Here is a 22,419-nt window from a genome sequence, read left to right on the forward strand (position 1 = left end):
ATGACCGCTTGGGTGCACAGGTGTACTAGCCTGGACGCGGCTGCCCCCATTGCGCCTGCGCCCCAGACGAGGCGCACAGAGTGGCTATTGTTAGCCAGCAGGTTGTTTCTTATGCTCGGCGCAATTCTCGACTACCTGTTGCTCTTTTTCTTTTAACCACCGCCCTGCTCCCCACCCAAGAAAGTCGCCGCTTCGAAAGCAGGTGGAAAAGTATCCTCGAAAGAAAGAAGAGGGGTGGGGGCTCTTAAGCAGGTTCAGCGAGCAGAAACAAGGAAGTAACGCGACAACACTTTCAAATGTTGTAGCGGTTTAAGTAGCTAACGTCAACAAAAATGCCGCTGGGCCCATGGGGAAAGAAGAAAAAGTCGACCAAGGAGCACCTGGTAGACAACGAGGAGCTCGGAGGGGGCCCGGGAGCGCTCGGTTCGCTCCTCAATAAGTCTGCGGGAAACGGCGCCGGAGGGTTGCCGCCGCCGCCTGCCAACCTGCGGCCCAAGCTTGTCTTCCACACGCAGTTGGCCCACGGGAGCCCCACCGGCAGGATCGAAGGCTTCTCCAACGTCAAGGAGCTCTACGCTAAGATCGCCGACGCCTTCAACATCAGCCCGCCCGAGGTCAGGACACCACAAGACACGTTCGCTCCATCTTTTTTATTCGTTTATTTGTGGCGAAAAAAAAAATCTTAGTCAAGTACTATAGTTCTTGACTACCTGGGTTAGGAGTATCAAAAAGTCAAACTAACCATTTTATAAAGTGACAGTGTATACTATTCGGCTACTCATTGTTGCTGTAATGTAAGCAGGGGCCACCAGCCTCTTTGATGCGGAGAGCTACCGGTACTTTTTGTTACCTATTTGCGCAATAGGTTACCATTTTACATAAATGCATTTTTAGTCAAGTCATGTTTATTTGTATAGCCCTTTATCACAAGGAGTCTCAAAGGGCTGCATAGACCAGATTGTTGCAAACTACAGACTATTAGTACACCATCCCCTGATCTAAAACCTACACAGTGCAAGGAAAAACGCAAAACCTCAACATGAGGTAAATGAAGAAACCTTGTTTGGAATTCAAAATTTGACCTTAAATAGAATAAATTATGTAATTACTTTGTGGTTATGTTGTCATTACCAGTCTGTAATTATTAGAAGGCAACCACTATACTTTTTGAGAAAATCACATTATATTTTGCCTATTATTTTTGCAATATTGTTTTTTAAATTACATTTATTTAACCAGTAGAAAGTGCCAAACAATACACATTGTCCCTTTTAAAAAAATAGGTCCAATGTACAACATCGTATAACTTCGTTTTTGTAGTGGTCTTCCCTTAATTATTTAGAAAAAACACTAAATGGTGAATACAGTAGACCCCCGGGATACAGCGTCCCAGCTTTACAACCTTTTCCCTCTACGGTGTGGGAGAATCTGTTCTTCGACACCACTTGGGAGCATTTATGTAAAGATGTGTTTCTGAGATGCCTGTCTGTATTTGGTCATATAAAGTGCTGGTCTTCCATTGGTTTGCGACATAGCATCATGAAAATGTTACTGGTATTGGCTGAACTACCTCCCACAATACCTTTCTCTTTCTTTGTTCAGTTTAGAATCTTATGTTCTAACTTCATGAATAGGTGATTCAATACTGTACGTTTGTACTGTATTAAAATGAAAAACATTACAACCATGGGAAAAAAGCTTCCCATGAGAAAAAAATGTATAAAGGAAGCCATGCGTTTTATCCTCAATAAAAACAAGGCTGTAACCAATCGACAATCAGGACTTTAGATACAAAAATAGGGAAGTGATTAAAGACTTGCAGGGCATGAATATACTCATCTCATCTCTCTCATTAGCCATACCGCTTATCCTCATTAGGGTCGCGGGGGGGCTGGAGCCCATCCCAGCCATCTCCAGGCAGTGGGCAGGGGACACCCTGAACTGGTTGCCAGCCAATCGCAGGGCACACGGGGACAGACAACTCACTCGCTCGCTCATTCACACCTAGGGACAATTTAGACCGGCCAATCCACCTGAAATGCATGTTTTTGGAATGTGGGAGGAAACCGGAGTGCCCGGAGGAAACCCACGCAAGCACGGGGAGAACATACAAACTCCGCACAGGAAGTCTGGAGCTGGATATGAATATACTTTCAATTGGAAATGTAAAAATCAGTTTCATTTTGAATTTGTCGACATCTCCTTTGCCCCGCATCCATTGATGATTGCAAGCGTTGTTTCTATGGTTATCATCACCTTGCTTCTCCCTTTAGCATCACTTCAAGTCTTGGTGTCTATAGCTAATAAATGCATTACAGAAAGTGCAGAACAGTATTGTATCGCACTAACTTGCAAAGTCTTTATGAATCACACAAGATTCTGAACTGATCGAAGAAAGTAAGGCATCATGGGTCTATGAGTTAAATCGGGATCTTCCTGATGCTGTTATGCAAACTGATAGCAGACTAGCATTTAATATGATGTTGAGGTATGTAACTAGCAGTCATACGCACAACCACCTCTAAATTTGTTGTTGTTACATGGAGGTGAAGATGCCATTGTGAGGGGCCGAAAAATATCTATTGTTTTCCACATTGTAAGATGAAAACATCGCAAGTTGGATGCTGTAACCCGGGGGTCAACTGTACAACGTTTCCATAGTTTATCTCTTTATCTTTAGCTTTTTTGTTTGTATGTTGGTTTTGGGATGAGAATTGAACAAAACAGACTTCAAATCAACAAGCAACCATTTATAAATGATTTTAATTAAAAAACTTACACCTAAAAAACAGACAACCACGGAGAGGAAAAAAAGAGAAATTTAATACCGTTTCCCAGGCATCCTGCCATGCTCGAGCTCTGAGTGATTGATTTAATCGGGAATAATAGGCTTAAGAACGAATATTCCAATCACATATTTTCCGTTCACAACATAGCATTGCTAGTTTCATTCTAAGATATACTAAAATATGTCAGTCACGTTTCGGGCCAAGCAGGAAGTCCCTAACGTCCGTTTGTGAGGGCACTGCCTCAAATTTGAGCAGATAACCTGTGCCTGGACACAGCTGTTCCATTGCTCCCCGAGGAGCAGCTTTTCTTTAGGCCTCCTCCCTCCGAAAATATGCCCCCGCCCTTGAAGGCATCATTAACGTCATCGAGTTGCCATTAGGGAGTATGGTTGCCCAATGAGCTGAAAAAGAAACAAAATGTTATTTTGCACAAAAAAATCCCATCATTTTAATGCAATTTCTGATCAATTTTAATATGTGTGGACATAGAAATTAATCAAGCAACATCTCCTAGGAGATGCCAACGATTTACAATTTTTTTTCCTGTTTTTGTTTTGAGTGATACCTTTCAACACTTTATGCAGTAACGGCCTTAGCCAAGCTTGTGGTGCATTGTGATGCATGGAAATGGCTGGTCAGATGCCATCTGGTTGGGCTGTGCAACATGCTGTTAGGTGATGGGAAAAGACTGTTGGCCAAGTGGGTTGGAAGATTTTATTCCCAATTAAAAAAAAGTGGAATTTAATACATGATTGACTCTAAAGAGGGAAAAAACAACAACCTTAAAAGGCATACAGTAGACTCCCAGGATGTGACATAATCCAATGCTGAGTTGTGAATCAAAACGAGAAGTTGCCCTATGGCAGTTAATAGAAACCTATGGTATTTAGCCAGTTCTTTCCAAACCCCTGGTAGGTACATATTAAACATTAGTAATCAAATAGTATATAGCAGGGTTCAGCAACCTTTTCGGTGTGGAGTGCCACTTTCAAATGTCCTTGTAAATCAGTGTGCCACACCAAGATTAATGACTCGCACAACAATTTTTTAATATCCAACAGAGCGGTCATTTTACACTATTCCAAATACACAACATGGATAGACATTTTAATTGTATAGCTCAGTGTTTTTCAACCCTTTTTGAACCAAGGTACACTTTTATTTATAAAAAGGTTCTGTGGCACACTGTCCGTAGAAAATGTTTGATGTCAAATATTTCACTGTACTACCTCATAAGCAGATAATTAGTATATAAAAAAAAGAAAATAATACTTAATATAAAAAAGAATGATGTGCTTTATGTTTTTATTTTTTACAGTACAATCTTAAACCGCTTTGTTAAACAAATTAAGTGATTAAATGTACTGTGCTACCTCAAGGGCAGATAATTAGTACATAAAAGGATATAAAAATCTACTGCCACCTACTGATATGGATGACAAAATTACTGCATACATTTTTGGAAAGATAAAATTCCAGCGGCACACTGGTATAACTGACCTATTAATATCTCCTCTCATCTCATTAGCTGCACCGCTTATCCTCAGTAGGGTCGCGGGGGTGCTGGAGCCCATCCCAGCAATCATCGGGCAGTGGGCAGGGGAAACCCTGAACTGGTTGCCAGCCAATCACAGGGCACACAGGGACAGACAACTCGCTCGCTCATTCACACCTAGGGACAATTTGGACCGGCCAATCCACCTGAAATGTATGTCTTTGGAATGTGGGAGGAAACCCACGCAAGCACGGGGAGAACGTACAAACTCCGCACAGGAAGTCCGGTAGCTGGATTTGAACCCACACAGGAGGTTCCCAAGACCTTAGAACTGTGCCGCACACGCGCTAACCACTGCGCTGCCGTGCTGCCCCCTATTGATATCAAAACTTGATATGCAGAAGGCGCGCACACGCATGCGCGCGCACACACATGCTTCTTTAAATTATTCGCTATCAGTAAATGGTTTTCCGTGCTTTGTTATTCAGTGAGCAATTTGTTAGATAGTTTCAGTGGTGGTGTTTTTAGCAGCGACTAAGGTTTTTAGCGTCTGTGTTTGTTTGCCGTATCTAGACACCGCGCGTTTTAATGTCTCCGCCTTGAATTAATGTTCATGTTTCGTCTCATAATGACGTTTAACACTTGAACGCTCTCGGGGCGTAATGCACAAAACAGTACGGTCATTTTTTGCACAAAGCCCCAGTCACCTGTCCACGCTGGCTGGACAGAGTGCGATCTTTTCGCTCGACGAGCCGTCATAATCGTTCATGTATCGCGCGTGTGTGTTTCGTTGGCTGGTTCTCTCGCTCTCTCGCTCTCGCTCTCGCTCTCTGCGAGGCGCCGGGCAAATTCGCACTGAAAAACCCACGTCAGGCCTAACATAAATCCTTTACATAACATGGCGTGCAACTGAAGATGTCTAAATATCAGGTAAATGCGCTTTGAAAAAAAAATCATTATTATTTGGCCGTGCGCTCGCGTGCAACTGGTTAACCCCTCTCGTGCCACTGCTGGCACGCGTGCCACAGGTTGCCGACCCCTGGTATATAGTAAGTCGTACTTTTATTTAATATACACTAATGTGATTAAATACAATTCTAAATGACTATACATATACCGTAAAAAGGAAATTTGATTTACCTCTGGGGTGACGTGACTTGAGCTAGCACAGAGGAGTTAGTGGGTAAATGCTGACTGGGGAGGAGACAATGACAGCTAATTATAGATTTGACTGATTTCTAAACTTCGGCCTGTGAGAATAGTTGCGCCTTTGCAAAACTTTGTATCCTTAACAGCCTCCTTATTCTTAATTATTGTCCTGATCGTCAATTGGTTATTGCAATGTTGACTAGCGCAGGTAACGGTGTGTGTGTCTTTTTCGCATTTCTGAATATTTACAAGGTTTATTTTTATGGCCATCACCTTCTTGCTTTTCCTTTTAGCATAACTGCATGTCTTGGGACCCATAGTTAATACAGTACAGAAAGTACAGTATCATATCAAGTAAAGGTAAGTTAACTCGCATATTCTTTATGAAACACAAAAGACTGGACTGGACGAAGAGAGAAAAATGGAGCATAGTGGGAGAAGTTCAGCCAATAGCATGTCGGAATCTTGATGAAACCGCAACACAAATGAATAGCAGACCATCATTTTATGACATCCACCATAGCAGACAGGCACCTTAGAAACGGATGAGGCATGAGCAACCAAAAGTTTACATTTATACATTTTCGGGAACGCAAAATAAATGATTGTTTTCATTCAGTGGGAAAAAGCTGTGACGAGGGGCAAAAACTGCATCTTATTTGACATTTTAAAGTGAAAGCATATGGTGGGGAAGCCCTATCCCAGGGTTTACTGTACTCAAATAAGCACAATATTGTAGCCATTGCTTCTCAAAATATACTTCACCATGGCATGATGTAAAAAAAAAAAAAAAAAAAAGTGATGCCCCCTTACTCTCTGATTTCAAATGCGTTGTTGAGTCCTACTGTTTAGGTTAGCAGTCATCCACTGATTTTGTATTTAATAATCTAGGAAATGTAACCAGGATGTGGCACTGGCGTGGTCTCTCTATTAAACCAGGACTTGTAAATCCGTCACTGATGACGGTCATGTTAGTGGAGAGTTTAGCTGATGTGGGCAGAAACGTCGTTCTCACTGGGGTTAAAGTCTGCCTTTATGTGGGGCTGCGGAACTTGAGGCGTGGCTGCTTAATTGCCTGCCATTTGAATGGGTGGTTAGCACAGACATATTATATAACAGATTTTCAACACAATAAGCATTGCAATGTCACTCGTTCCTGTGTAATTAATCTTATTTTTGTAGTTTTTAGGCATGTTTTTTCTTAGAGTTGTCCATAGAACCTTTTTGGGTTATCTGCAACTGAGTTTTGATTAGTGCTGGACTGGACACTAAGCCACTGTGATGTAATTTGTGGCAGAATTGCTTCCATTTTGGGTCTTTTTTTTTTTTTTAAGTTGTCTTCAGTCGTGATGGTGAAATATCATACAATAGTGTTGCACCACCTTGCTGTTGACTGTGATTTCCTTTAAAAAAAATAGAAAATTTTCACCTGAATGTTTTGTGTTGACCACAATAACAACTTATGGATCATTAATTTTGACAAATTTTCTATTTGAGTCCACAACTTAAATGCAGCGTACTTCACTATTTAAAGCCATTCACTCATTTAAGCCACTTATCAACTGTCATCGTCAATTCATCGTTTCGGCCAACCTTTTAAATGGGGTTGATTGATACGGCACAAAAATGATATCGAAATGTTGTGATCTTCTCAAAATAAAACATGATCTTATTCTTTCAGATTTAATAAAGAAAAATGACCATTTAGCACTTTTCTTGTCATTTTCCTTTCATGTTTTACTATATGCATATAAGCTTTGGGAATATTATTAAATATATGAACTTTCTGAACAGGTTTAATTGAAATACATTTTTGCATAATTTAACATCATGCATCCATGCAAATCTACTTGCATTAGCAGCTATGGTCCGTGACCTTAGTAATAGCTGCTAAATTATTCACCATTAATTATTTAAGTGATGCTAGTGGCTGAAGCAGTTTTAGCCACCAAAAACAAGATATTTGCTAATGCTCTTAGCAGAAACAGTAATTCTTTGATTAAGAATGTGATCTTTTCTGGGTTTTTTTGCAGGCAATTCTGACATTTTCTGCAGAAGAATTTATATTTCAATACTTAATTTTTGTTTTTTTACAACATTTATTTTGATAAATTGAATGAATGTTTTTCCCTACCAATAACTAATAAAATCCTGCTTCTGAAGCCTGATACTGCTGTCTTTTTGTTTTTCAACTGAATGTTATATTTAGAAAAAGTAGACCCGGAAAAGTAGTGTTTCAAACTAGAGCTTGAATTGATCGATTGATCAATACTTCCTTCGTTTGTCAATAATAACTAATGAAATGATATTGTTATGAGCACCAGCTATTGCAGAAAGTGCATATAGTTTTATGGGTGTTCATGATGTCACTTCTAACTATTACACAAGTGCTCCAATACGGAATGGCACACATGCCTTGGCTAAGAAAAATCTATCACCACACTCTGTGTGAATGTGGTGTGTTGCAATTAAGACTTAATCAACGTTCACCCACAAACAGATTTAGCAGAAAGGAAACGTGTCGCATAATAACTGTGTGAATGTTCCCAATAATGCCAATATCGTAGTTGTGAATATCCTTGTGGATGCAGTTAAACACGTACATGGAGTCCCTTGGCACATGAGTCCCTGCAGACTGTGGGAGGTGTTTTGTGCCCAAACACGGGGGGAGGGCCAAGCTAGCCGATGCTTCTAAGCAGCCGAAGGGCACAGCGGGGTTTCAGTCGCACTGAGAACCGCCTGAAGCGAAGAGAAGCTGCTTAAAACTGCTGGCAGCCTGAGTAACCGGCTGTAGGTGGGCACTAATGTACCTCATGGGGAGGGGCATTGCGGGGTTTAGGTGGTTAGTGTGCCCGTTTTTTCGTGTCGTGATCTTAGACTAATGATGTACTAAAGTAGACCCTGAATTCAGCTGCCCATCTTTCCCACTCGAGGCCCCCTTTTCATTAGCACCTTCTTCTATTATTGTCTGGTTGTCCGTGGCAACGTGTGTGCGTATCTGTGTGAGCCAAGTCTGTGGGTACACGGCGAAAACCGAGGCCTGATTGTGTTGCATGTGATGAGATGTCCTGATTTGATTAGTCATGAACATTCTGCCTTATTCATGAGCAGAAAATATGAGTGTATAGATATATAAACATACCACACGATAAGCCGCACCTGACTATGTAGCAGATGAACTACGGAAATTTATTACTGTATATTGGTGTAATATAAGAATAAACTGCATTTTATTTGCTGATTGCTTTCTAAAGGGCAGAACAATATATTTTCAAAAATCCAAATTGGGCTTTTTGGCGCAGTGACTTTTTTAACACCAAGTAAAAAAATTGCCTGCAGGAAAAAAGTTTTGAATGAAACTGACAACTAATTGTTGAATGAGCTGATCATTTTGATACCTTTTAAAGGTACAAATTGCAACCACGGCCATTTGTTTTTATTAGTTAATTAATATGGCTACAAAAAATGATAACTTAAATGTTCGATTAATCTGCAGACTGCTTTGTGGATGAAACGGATAACCTTATAGTGATTTCATTTCCATTCACGTTTTTTCAAACGGGACCTTTATTTAGTATTATAGTTGAAACACAAGATTGGTTCACAATTTAGTTGCTGGTAATGTTGTAGAAAAGAAATAAGGAGAATACAAATAATTTTAAGAAAATGGTAATGTGGGGATGTGTCAAAAAATAAGCATGTTGATTAGTTTATATGTATACTGTTAACTTGAGGTATAAATCCAAAATTACACTTGATGGGAACAAAATAAGTCAATTATTTAAAAAAAAAAAAAATCACATGTTTAATCTGACTGATAAAAAAAATGATTCTTTTAAAAACAGAAATTCACCTAACTACTACATCCATCCATTATCTGCACTGCTTATCCTCGGTAGGGTCGCGGGAGGCTGGAGCCCATCCCAGCTATCTTCGGGTAATGGGAAGGAGACACCCTGAACTGGTTGCCAGCCATTGACAGGGCACACAGGAACAGGGACAGACAATTCGCTCGCTCATTCACACCTAGGGACAATTTGGACCGGCCAAATTAACCTGACATGCATTTTTGTGGGAGGGAACCGGAGTGCCCGGAGGAAGCCCACGCAAGCACGGGGAGAACATGCAAACTTCACACAGGAAGGTTCAATGTCATGACCTCAGAACTGTGCCACACACGCGCTAACCACTGCACTGCCGTGCTGCCCCTAACTTCTCATATATACATATAATTGATCGTCTACTATGAAAGACCCCACAAAAATAAGTGAGAATTTTCCTTTTAGAAGCTGAACATCTGAAGGTTTGGAGAATTTGTATTCCAAAATGTAAATTAACTGGTTCTTAAACTAGTTGGCAATTTATTTGATAATTGATTAGTTATCAATTTTAATGGATGTGTAGTGTCAAAGGGAGGGCAACACATTAGCGCCGGCTAACGGACAACTAGCTGGGTGTCAATCTGTTTAAAGTGCCGCGAAATCAGCTTAGTGCTTCTGCTGATCACACTGATGAGCCCTGGAAAGTGTGAAGGTCGGTTGCCTTTTTTATTCTCTTCAGCAAGTGATAACACTTGAGGCTGTCAGATATTAACAGGCCTTCTGCTTCCTGTGCAGTATGATTCAAAGTACTCGCTGGATAGTCTGATTTTATTATTATTAAGGATGTACTGAAATAAAAACGTGGGGCCGAAACCAAAAATGATAAACGCTTGGCAGAAAATGAAACACTGAAGAAAAAATAAGGCGCACCCATAAAAATAGTCTTTTCGGATATACCTTTTATACCTATTATGCGCCAGATTATAAATCGCACCAGCTAAAAAATGCAGAAGAAAGACAAAACATATCGAGTATGAGTCCTATTTTTGGGGAAATTGATATGATAAATTCCAAAACGCAAAACACTAACATCTTGAAAGGCAACTTAAAATGAAACCAAAATAGTCTTTAGGCTGGCCTGGGAACGCCTTGGGATCCCATCGGATGAGCTGGATGAAGTGGCTGGGGATAGGGAGGTCTGGGATTCCCTGCTGAGGCTGCTGCTCCCGCAACTCAACCCCGGATAAGCTCAAAAAATGGATGAATGAATGGGACAACGGGCTGAAAGAGTGGACAGTATACTTACGTTACATGACTGAAATGCCTGGTAACGGCAACAATGCTGTAACATATTAAGAGTTATTTAGATAACTTTACCATAAAGAACATGCTAACCGATTTAGAAAACTATCAGTATCACTCAAAATCATTATATCCAATGAAATCTTCATCCTCTTACTTTTAAACAACTCCCGCTACTCGAGAGGTGGCCAGACTTTTCACCTACGCCAGTCCCTCACAAATTTCTCGCTAACTGCTAACTTTCTTTCTGCTGCTCGATTGCCGTTTTAGGCTGCTTATTTCACTATTTTCAGTTTGTATATGCAGAATCTGATTTTGTTTTCGGTGCCAATTTTCTTCAGCCCTTTTCAGTTGTTTTCTAAAAAATACCAGCAATCTTGAAATTATCACCACTGGCCTAGAGACCTTTCGGTTTAGTGTGGAAATAACATGTGCAATTATAGTAATGTGTTAATAATTTCACACATAAGTCGCACCATAGTATAAGTTGCACAGCCGACCAAACTATGAAAAAAAAAACCTGATTTATAGTCCGGAAAATACGATATAAGGCACTCTAGACTATAAGGCACACTGGACTATAAAGCACATTAAATTAAAACTACACTATGTGTAAAAAATAAAAGAAGTACACTTAAATTAAAATTCATTTCATAGAACATAAAAAACATTATGAGATCTTGTTGAACCTCTTAAACTTTTAATTTTAGCAACAACAATGGACATGTTAAGCACTAAAGATCACTTGAAGACCATTTTGTATGCAATATCATTTAATTCGTAACCATGAATTTCCTACTTTATCCGCCTTATTTTCCGGCACATAAAGTGTACAGGATTATAATGCGCACTTTCAAATTTCTGGCCAATTTGGGTTTTTTGGGTGTGCTGTATAGTTTTGAAAATATATTGTTCTGCCCTTATTTCCACTGTCTCGCTAAAGAAGTACAATACAACATATTAAATAACTGACAGGATTTTTCCAAGAAGTGAATTTTCAGTGTTTAAGAAATTCTCATATAACAACCAAAAAAGGCATTTATTGATTTAAATAATACCTGTCAAACAACAAATTGATATGAAAAAAGTAAAACTGAAATTGAAAAAACAAAAGACAGAAGTATTGTGATTGTACTTTGCTGCTTATAATAAAAAATAAATGGCTTGTAGCTGTTCCATTGTTCTCCCCCTTTTGAACTTCAATATGTTTGCGATATTTATTGTGTGTGTATAAGACGCACTGGACTATACGGAGCATTAAATTAAAAGTACTGTAAGACCTAGAGTTACATGAAAAAACACTGGATTTTTAAAAAAATGTATTTTGTATAACATATATTAACATCATGAAATCGTGTTTCACCACTGAAATAATTTAGTCCATTCATTAATGGTTATAATTCAATTAGAATTATAACCATTATTGTTGTCTTTGAAAACAACGTAGTGAACATTGTTTACAACGAGATTAGACCTGGCACCCAAGGATAAACATATCATAAAAGGTTTAAAAGCTAAAAATGAGATTTAAAAAAAAAAAGTCAAGATAAACAATCAAATATTTACAAAGTAGTGCATGGAGTTGTAAGTGCATCAGAACGATAGTGCAACTGTAATGTATGGAGTAACATTTCATCGTAATTATGCTTTTACAATCTTTATTACTGTATTTTCTGGTATTTAAGGTGCACCACATTATAAGACTCACCATTAGATTTCTAGCAATTCTTCGTTTTTTAGGTGCGCCTTTATAGTCCAGAAAATATGGTTAATAATTTTGGGGCATATTAGCTTTTTATTGGAATGGAGAGTAAATAGTGACATGTAAACAAGAGAAAGAAGGAACTCTTGATGCAACGAACAAGTCACAGATGCATATAAAATAATAGTAAATTAAACTCTCCTCGCACATACTCTAGCTTAGCGCAATTCAATTGACTTTAAGGACAAATGGACAGAAAGTTAAGCAAAAAGTACGACCTGTCGGGGTAGCGGATGATGAAGACATGGAAGTTGAAGGGCACACAATTTTTTGAGAAGTTATCTTTACGCCCCAAGTGAAAGTCAGCTTCTCAAGACTCGCCTAAAGTCTGATGTGATGTCATCACAATATTGTTCTTTCAGAAGTCTTTTTTTTTCCACAGATCCTCTTCTGCACCCTCAACACACATAAGATCGATATGGACAAGCTCTTGGGGGGTCAGATTGGCCTGGAGGACTTTATTTTTGCCCACGTCCGGGGCATCAAGAAGGAGGTCGAGGTGTCCAAGTCAGAAGATGCACTGGGCCTCACCATCACCGACAACGGCGCAGGTTTCGCCTTCATTAAGGTAATCAACCAATCAATATACCGAAGCTATATCCTCCTAGTGGGAGGAAGCTAGAGACAAGAACACACTCACATTCACCAACATTCATTCTCCTTCGCTCTTCCCAACCTGACACTGAACATAAAGCCCGCAGCAAAACATGAGTTGTCGTGCATCATATGGGTCAATATCAGTCGTTCTTGACTACCTCTGCCATTCATATCTATTCATAGCACAATTGTATCCATTAAATTAACCAACCTCATCAAGGTAAACTGGAGATAAAACATGTCAAAAATATGAAATAATATGAAATGATCTGCATTTTATATAGCGCTTTTTAAGTCAATGACTTCTCAAAGCGCTTTACAATGTGCTCCACATTTCCCAATAGCGGCCTTGCAGCCATGTAAAGCGCTAACCTGCTTATTGGGGGTATTAGGGGTTCAGTGTCTTACCCAAGGACAATTCGACATGTAACACGGACGAGCCGGGATTCGAACTGGGATCACTTGATCCCAAGACGAGCGCTCTACCTCCTGAGCTACTGCCGCCCTATATCTCTTTTGCCCCCATTTCAAAACAAAATAGTCGTCCAAATATAACATTTTTTTTGTCATTCGATTCCCAGCTCCTTCGTGTTATATGTCGAAGTGTCCTTGGGCAAGACACTGAATCCCTAATGCCCCTGATAGCAGGTAGTTGCCTTGCATGGCTGACGCTGCTTTCGGTTAGTTAGTGTGTAAAAGGGAAAAGTTTGTAAAGCGCTTTGGGAGGTGTTCATTGACTTTAAAAGTGCTATATAAATGCAGAAGATTTCCATTTACATTTCCATTAAGGTAAAACATGTGATACCAACATCAGCCAAATGTTTGATATTGATTTTATCGCAATGTTAATCAGTTTTTTAAAGGCAAATACATTAAGAACTTAGATGAGTTGTAATCTAAACCATATCTAAACAAATTGATCAATTATTGAAATAGTAAGCAATAATTAGTTTTCAATAAACTTCCTAGTCTGAAGTTAAATCCAAAAGCAGTTCACATATTTCACGTGATTATTTTTCTTCATTGTAGTAGGTATTTTGTGAGCTCTTAATTTGCGCGGCTTTTGTGGGAATTTTATTACCAGTCCGATGCTGATCCATATTGGCATTGTTGGACCTTGGCCGAGGTCACCTGTAGTCTTGTTTTGCTGCGTCTGGAATAAGCTTACGTGGTCTCAGCGTCTGAGGGACGGACACTCTCTGACTATTTCTTACTGCTAGACTTTAAAATTATATATTTTGTTTTCATCTGAGGGACATACACTCTCTGACTATTTCTTACTGCTAGACTTTAATATTATATATTTTGTTTTCATTTATGTTTAATGCATGGTTCTCTGTTGAACAGCTGTGCAACTGATAGCAAAGTGAAGATTTGGGTTGTTTAAACTCACAATATAGGCCAGGAATTATTGAGCAGTGGAAGAAATATTGAGACACTGACCGAAGCATTCCACAAATACCAGAGAAGTTCAATAGAATTCTGGGGCCCTATTTTTAGTAGAACTGGACGAGACAAACTTCGAAGATTATGGAGGGAGGAGCAGTGGTCCTACATCCTACTAATCAAAGCACTAAGACTTGCCCTACAACCATTTTCCCCCTAGTACTGTATTTTCTGTATTAGAAGTCACCTTTTCCACAGTTTAGCTATGGGTGCGTCATAGATTTGAAATGTTTAAAAAAAATATATCTAAAAAGTGGGGTGCAAGATTTGAATATTTAAGGCTGCAATCATGACTTTAAGCCAGAAGATGCCAGCAGAGTAACACATGATTTGTGTGCATTTCTTAGAAGCGCTCAAATAAACAAAATACAAAATAGACTTATTTCTTTATAACTTTTTTGGGGTTTGTTCTGACCCGAACAGGCCTGATAAAGGTCAGATAAAAGCAGATAGTTGCAATAGAAAATAAAACACAAGGTTTTTTTTTAACTCATTTGGGCATCGTTAACACATACTTAAACATTTAAAATATTTACAAATATTTAACTTTCAACTTTAAGGACACCTCAAATGGCGCACCCCACCTTAATTATCATTTTGCATATTCTTTTCACACCTACTCGCCAGAGAGCGCTTTTAGCCTGTTTTTAAAATTTCAACGTTGTCAGTAGATTTTAAAAACAACTGAGAAGGGATTAAAAAAATGGCACAGAAAAGTAAATCTGATTCTGTAAATTACACACCGACAGTAGTAAAATATGTAGCCTAAACCTGAAATCAAGCAGCAGAAAGAAGCAGTTATTTGGAGTGACAAGGATGGTTTTGTAAATAAGTAAAAACTATTGTTATAAAATAAACATTATCGTTTTAATAACCTCTTATTACCCATATTTCATGTTCATGATGTCTGTGTGTTGTCTGTACCCCCCTTTGAGATGTCTTGTGATGAAGGGCTATACAAAAAAAACATTAATTTTGGTGAATTTATTTGGTTATTAATTCTGTTATGGTTATCCGAATAACTTTTATTGTGTTGACATCCCAGGCATGTAAGCATACGATTTGGCCTATGTGGCCTCTACATACATACAGTATAAATATATACATCCATTTTCCATGCTGCTTATCCTCACAGGGGTTGCGGGGCAACACCGGGGATATTAAAATTATGTTAAAGCCATCTTTTTTGATGATACAAAGCTAAACCTAGCACATAGGGTTGTTGATATATTGTCTTTCCCTTGCTTTTGGCTCCAGGCTAAGCCCTGCCCCCTGGATATGTGACAATGTTTACAAACAAACATAATAAAGTGTCTTTACGTGTTTTCGTTCTTTATCATGCATTTATGGCTGGTGTGACTTTTGCTCTCGAGTGATTCATAGTGCAGAAAATATGGTAGATCGCTCAATGGGCCAGATTTAAAAAGCCTTGTGCGCTACATATGGCCCTCAGGCCAAAGTTCTCCCATCCCAGATCCCAGCAATATTGGGGTAATACATAGTGTATTTTGCGGCTGCAGCGCATCAAAGAGGGCAGCGTGGTGGACAAGGTGAAGGTGATCTGCGTGGGAGACCACATCGAGCGCATCAACGGCCACAACATTGTGGGAACGCGCCACTACGAGGTGGCACGCATGCTGAAGGAGTTGCCAAAGAACGAGACCTTCACTCTCAAGCTGGTAGAGCCCATGAAGGCCTTTGGTGAGGCACACAAAAATTATTAGCATACAGTAATCCATTATATCAATACATGGCCTTTAATACAAATTGTATTCTTACTTTCCATGTGTTTTACATCGATAAATTTACCTATGCCACAATTAACTAGGTAGCAATTGTTGTTGATAATTAGGATGTAAAAGCTGAAACAGTATTTATATTTCTACTCAGAAATGCTGGAGCCAAGGTCAAAGGGCGGCAAGCCCAGCAGTGACAACAAAATTGGGATCGGCAAAGGAACGCTGAGACTCCGCTCCAAGGGTCCAGCGACAGTAGAGGACGAAGTAAGTGCTTTTTATTTGTCATATCTAAAATAACAAAACTAAGGATCGACCAATAAGGGTTTTTCAGGGCCAATACAGATTATTAGATTTAAGAGGAGGCAGATTATTAATATTTGGAGCTGATATTCAGTTGCTGTGAAAGCTTAAAAATTGGTGTAAGAATGCTGAAAGAAACAAAGAATAATTGTTATAAATTCATAAAACTTTAATAGTTCTCTTAAACAATAGACTCGCTTCTCTTTGCTTGATATTTTCACTGTTGCCAAAATTGAATTTTTAAATTGGGCATTCAGTGCAATTGATAAAATGTATTTTACCAGAGGGACTGAAAATAATCGACCTTGCCCAAAAGGAACATACCCAAGCGGGTATAATCTCGATTAATGGAATAATTGGAAAATACTGTGTCTGACACAACTGGACATTGAGGATGTTTACCTGCTGTTCTCATGCTCATCGCAGGATTTTTTGCAGACAGCTCCTTCCCCCCCTCCTCTGTTTCATCAATTGTTTATAAAATGTGTTTATTTTTTTAATACACTCTAACCTTGTGTATGATGATCAGTGGAAAAAAATTAAAATGTCAACCTCCAAAGATTTTTACAGTAAATTAGAATTTCAACATAACTAACTTGGCCAAGTTTGAACTGGCACAATAAACTAACAGAGCAAGAAAGAAAATTAAGCTTAGCAGAAATTTGTATTAAGGCACGTTAAAACTTATTAAGCTCCCTGTAACTTTTAGCAGTAAATTAATTATAATTTCAACACAACTAACATGACTAATCTTTGACCTAAACCTAAAACTTACAGTGCAGGAAATAAAATTAGGCTCATCAGCATCTCCTTTAAAAGTACATAAAATCTTAAACTTTTTTACTGTAAACAAAATATGAATAAAAAAATTACCTCAACCTTCCTTTAGCTTGCTTTTTATGCTCTCAATCACAAATACAAATACCTAATTGACGAACTAACGTTATGAAATGAATTGAAATGATCTGCATTTATATCGCGCTTTGCAAGTCAAGACTTCCCCAAGCGCTTTACAGTGTGCTTCACATTTCTCAATAGCGGCCGTGCAGCCATGTAAGGCACTAACCTGCTTATTGGGGCATCCAGTGTCTTACCCAAGGACACTTCGACATGTAACACGGAGGATTCGAACTGCGATCTCTTGTTTCCAAGACGACTGCTCTACCTCCTGAGCCACTGCGACACCCGTTATGAGATATTATATCAGTCTCCACTTGAATGTGCTTCCCTAAAACAAGTCAACTACACTTTTCATGCTATTTATCACACATACGCTTTTTTACTGAGTACTTTTTTTAATCTCAATATTATGAGCCATCTTTATTCACAGGCAGTTCGGGACTCAGTAGTTAGTAGAGCTGCCAGTTTACTCCGCTCTAAGGTTATTCGTCTTCCTTTAGTAGCTCTGTCCCTGGTTGCTTATACAATCAGAAGGCATGGGGTGGGTAGCATTAGAGACAGAAGGAGGGAGATAGGGGCTAGGCTGCATCTGAGCCTAACACAGTTTTAAATGTATTTATTCGGCCCGTCAAATAAGTTAAAAAAGAAAATATACCTATATCTGTGCCGATAATCGGCCAGCCCGATAATCTGTCAATCTCTAATCAAAACTAGGGATGACCAATAACTGTTTTTTCCTCCAGACATGGTTAAAATCTTGCTTTTGGAAACCAATAACTTTCTTAACTGCACACATTTTTTTTAAATATACAAGCACATGCTAAATCAGATTAGTTTCATGTGTGTTTTTATTTTAGTTTCCAATAACTTGCAGCTTCAGTGAATATGTCTCCAGAAATTAGTGTTGGAGAGACTATAGGTTAACTTTATCAATTGCTCAATACTACTTGTTTCATCAGTAACAAAAATGATGGGATATTGTTATTATACTGAAATATAGATATTGCAGAAAGTGCATATGAGTGTGTTCATTATGTTAAAATTTGTCACTTTGGAACATACAAATTCTCCAATACTTAGTGTCATATTTCTTGACTAAGAAAAATATATCACTCTTTCCTTATCAAGCGGCATTACTATTTTTTAATACACTCACACATATAAATGCTGATGCAGAGAGAGGAAACTTCAATGGGCAAATTTAACATTTGGCCACTCACAGCTGTGGAATTCTATAGCAGCGCACGCAAAGCAACTATACGGCAGGATGATCTGCTGAAGGAGCTTAAAACATGGAAATATGTACACTACACTTAGTCTATGTCTAGTACACAGAAGTGCCACAATATATTGCAATAAAATAAACTCTGGATTAAATTGCATTCACATACAAAGAGACGTGATCGTCCGCCCAAAAAGAAACTAAAAACGTTCTGTAAACAAAATCAAATGCAATATACTGTACTCACTAAAGTTCAATCGGTACTCAAAACATATAGTAACTGTATATGAATACACAGTAAATGCTTACAATTTTGCTAACAAGTAGTGTCTGCTGATTGAATGTTATAGCGTGGCGCCAAGTGATTAATCATTGAGTTTTTTTCTTCAAGCAAGCCAACAACTGATGTCATATTTGGCCTTTATCAATTTAATTACTGTATTTTCCGCACTATAAGGCGCACCTAAAAGTCTTAATTTTTTTCAAAAGCTGACCGTGCGCCTTATAACACAGTGCGCCTTATATATGGCTCAATATTAAATTCGCAAGGTCTCGCAACTTACTCAACAGCCGCCGACTCGATTTTACCCCGAACGTGGAGTAGTCCGCGGTGTATGCCGGGATTTATATACCGGCGTTTCATTGACTAACCAATGTGTCAATCATCATTTGAATCGATCACTATTGGCTGAAGTTATTCGGAGCCTCGGATTGGCTAGATGGCCAAAACAAACCCTGCAATCGGCCGAGTTTAGCAATGGCGTAGCAAGTCCGCGGTGTATGCTGGGATTTATATACCGGCGTTTCATTGGCTAACCAATGTGTCAATCATCCGTTAAATCGATCGCTATTGGCTGAAGTTATTCGGAGCCTCGGATTGGCTAGAGGGCCAAAACAAACCCTGCAATCGGCCGAGTTTAGCAATGGCGTAGCAAGTCGGGATTTATATACCGGCGTTTCATTGGCTAACCAATGTGTCAATCATCCGTTAAATCGATCGCTATTGGCTGAAGTTATTCGGAGCCTCGGATTGGCTAGATGGCCAAAACAAACCCTGCAATCGGCGGAGTTTAGCAATGGTGTAGCAGGTCCGCGGTGTATGCTGGGATTTATATACCGGCGTTTCATTGGCTAACCAATGTGTCAATCATCCGTTAAAGTGATCGCTATTGGCTGAAGTTATTCGGAGCCTTGGATTGGCTAGAGGGCCAAAACAAACCCTGCAATCGGCCGAGTTTAGCAATGGCGTAGCAAGTCCGCGGTGTATGCTGGGATTTATATACCGGCGTTTCATTGGCTAACCAATGTGTCAATCATCCGTTAAATCGATCGCTATTGGCTGAAGTTATTCGGAGCCTCGGATTGGCTAGATGGCCAAAACCAACCCTGCAATCGGCCGAGTTTAGCAATGGCGTGGCAAGTCCGCGGTGTATGCTGGGATTTATATACCGGCGTTTAATTGGCTAACCAATGTGTCAATCATCCGTTAAATCGATCGCTATTGGCTGAAGTTATTCGGAGCCACAGATTGGCTAGAGGGCCAAAACAAACCCTGCAATCGGCCGAGTTTAGCAATGGCGTAGCAAGCTTGCTAAATAACGCCATAAAGAAACTGTTGTCGTGTATTGTCTCGATAATTATCGTACATCCCTAACAAAAAACTATAGGAAATGTTTGCATTGTGCAGCCAACAGAGTTTGAAGAGAAAGCAGTGAAAAAAGTGGATGATCTGCTAGAGAGCTACATGGGCATCAGAGACACGGAACTTGGTGAGTTGCCACAACTAAAAAAAATGAAATACAAGCAAGTAATTTGTGAATTTGTTTCCAGCGGCCACCATGGTTGAAGTGGGCCGCGACAAGATGAACCCGGACGAGTTTGCCATGGCGCTAGACGAGACCCTTGGAGATTTTGCTTTCCCGGACGAGTTTGTCTTTGATGTTTGGGGAGCCATTGGGGACGCTAAACAGGGAAGGCTTTAGGGGAAAACACCCGCCAGCCACACTCCCAAAAACACACAAACACGAGCCAATCTTGTGAGCTGCCGAATTCTCCTGCCTCAATGCGATAGCGGTGTCATTTTTAATAATTCATTTTTTAGAGTGTTTTTTTAATATACAGTATACACTTAGTGTGATTGTGCTGATTTGTCAGCTGTAATTTTAGAGAAGGTTTACTTCAAGGGGACGTGACGTCAAATGGACTTTGTAATCGCTTGTAAGAAAACAACAAAAACGGTTGGTCAAATGGAGAATTAAACAACCAAGTGACTAGTCTGTGGATGCTTACTTTGCAAATAAGTCATTTTGGTTAAATAATGTTTTAATGCTTGGTAAAACTCCCAGCATATTTGCAACCAATCATGTTAAAGAAAATTGCTTATAGTGAGTGTAATCTTTTACCACTAGAGGTCGTTGTAGCTCAGGATTGAGCTGAAGCGTGTGGATTGGAAAGAGACACACCAAGGAAACCCATATGGTACTACTTTCCACACAATTTGGTAACCTACTTTCAAATTTTCTTGCATGAATACAGAAAAATTTCAGCCAGGGACAGGACATGAAAGCTGGTGTTAATCACGGGGGCGACATAGACCAAGCAAGTTGGATAGACTCGAAAGAAGCTAGAATGAGCTGGAGTTGGTCAGATCTGGCCTAGATGCCCAACTTCAATTGATAGCAGGAGAAGCTATTAGGAAGGCCAGTAAAAAAATGGATCATAGAGCTCAATAGAAGGCAAGTAACACAGAGGTATGAAGCTGGAAAAGATAACAACATTAAAAGAAAGTGCTGAACCATTTTCTGTAGCCAAAAGGCTAGAGAAGTGAACAGTGAAAAAAAAATGGAGAAAGACTGAACTCTGTGACGTTCCCATGTATGAGCAGCTGTAGGTATGTGACATGATATGACAACGCCGAAGCAGTTAACAATAGCAGCGAGCAATTGCCTGCAGCCATGTGACTAATATCAGTGGCTTGAAAAGGAAACCGAAAAAAATTTGCCTGAATGACTTGACTCTGCGGCCGTCACATTTAGGACATAGCTTTGTGTGTTAAGTGGTCGTTTAGTGCGAAAAGCAGCACCTGTACGAGCTACTGCCAGTACATGGCCATTTAGGTTTCTGTCGTAGGAAGATGGCGGCCGATAATGTTAGTGTCTTCAAGTTTTGCCATAAAACTGTGTAGCGAATAATTCCAATAATAATTTATTGACCAACTGAATCAAAGAGCCGAGTTTAATCTTTTCAAAACTCGTCTCGCCTTTTTGGAGCACCACATACGTTTTAAGATCATTATGTTAGGAAAAGGGATGAAAACCCTCGTTTAGTTATTCTAAAGGGTGGCTACACACACTTATGTGGAATTACTTTTACCGTTTTTGATAGTTCAATATACTTTAATCAAGACACACACACTCTTGGATTTATGGACTTTTCTTTTACTAATCATCTAATGAAGAAGCTTGAATAGAACACAAAACAATCATAAGAAAATAAAACAAAACTAGAACTCAAACGGGAACCAACAATGGCTTGATTATTATTACTGTATTTTGATAGATTTCCCCATTTTACATCACACCTATACCAATACCTAGCAACAACATGATGTTGTGCGAAGTTCTGCGTTGATGAAGATGAAGGCCCAATCTTTATGTCCTCTGCTGTAAAGCGATGAGGAATCCTGGTAGGCTTGAGAGCTGGTTGGGACGAGGACCACCGGATGCAGAGTGTTGAAGGAGAGGTTGACTACAGGTGGCTTGAGGCTTCACTGAGGTCGCTGGTTTTGTCCCACCGGTTTGGTCGCTGGCTTGATCACGCTTGGCTGCAGACTTGGCAAGGTTCTCTGGCTGCTTGTTGAACCGAGACTTGGTCAGGACTTGTACCAGTCCTCGGTTC

The 22,419-nt window shown here is 39.5% G+C and overlaps 1 protein-coding gene across 1 annotated transcript; it reads left to right on the top strand.

The window, feature by feature from the left end:
• Positions 1 to 16: 16 nt before the first annotated feature.
• On the top strand, positions 17 to 20,795 carry gipc2 (GIPC PDZ domain containing family, member 2). The gene is made up of 6 exons (XM_088346033.1): positions 17 to 614; positions 12,701 to 12,886; positions 15,882 to 16,062; positions 16,252 to 16,364; positions 20,210 to 20,291; positions 20,353 to 20,795. Exons 1-6 carry the CDS (start codon positions 333 to 335, stop codon positions 20,502 to 20,504), a joined length of 996 nt encoding a protein of 331 aa, XP_088202159.1. The 5' UTR covers positions 17 to 332; the 3' UTR covers positions 20,505 to 20,795.
• The last annotated feature ends 1,624 nt before the right edge of the window (positions 20,796 to 22,419 follow it).

This window comes from Urocampus carinirostris, chromosome 1, assembly GCF_059441175.1.
Source record: "Urocampus carinirostris isolate Australia breed hairy pipefish chromosome 1, RoL_Ucar_1.0, whole genome shotgun sequence".
Taxonomy (NCBI): Eukaryota; Metazoa; Chordata; class Actinopteri; order Syngnathiformes; family Syngnathidae; genus Urocampus; species Urocampus carinirostris.

Bases quoted from the DNA above. Each gene is read 5' to 3' on its own strand.
- gipc2 (XM_088346033.1), top strand. From the start codon at position 333: ATGCCGCTGGGCCCATGGGGAAAGAAGAAAAAGTCGACCAAGGAGCAC. The intron at 16,365-20,209 runs GTAAGTGCTTTT...TGCATTGTGCAG, and splicing joins CAGCGACAGTAGAGGACGAA to CCAACAGAGTTTGAAGAGAA. The intron at 20,292-20,352 runs GTGAGTTGCCAC...ATTTGTTTCCAG, and splicing joins CATCAGAGACACGGAACTTG to CGGCCACCATGGTTGAAGTG.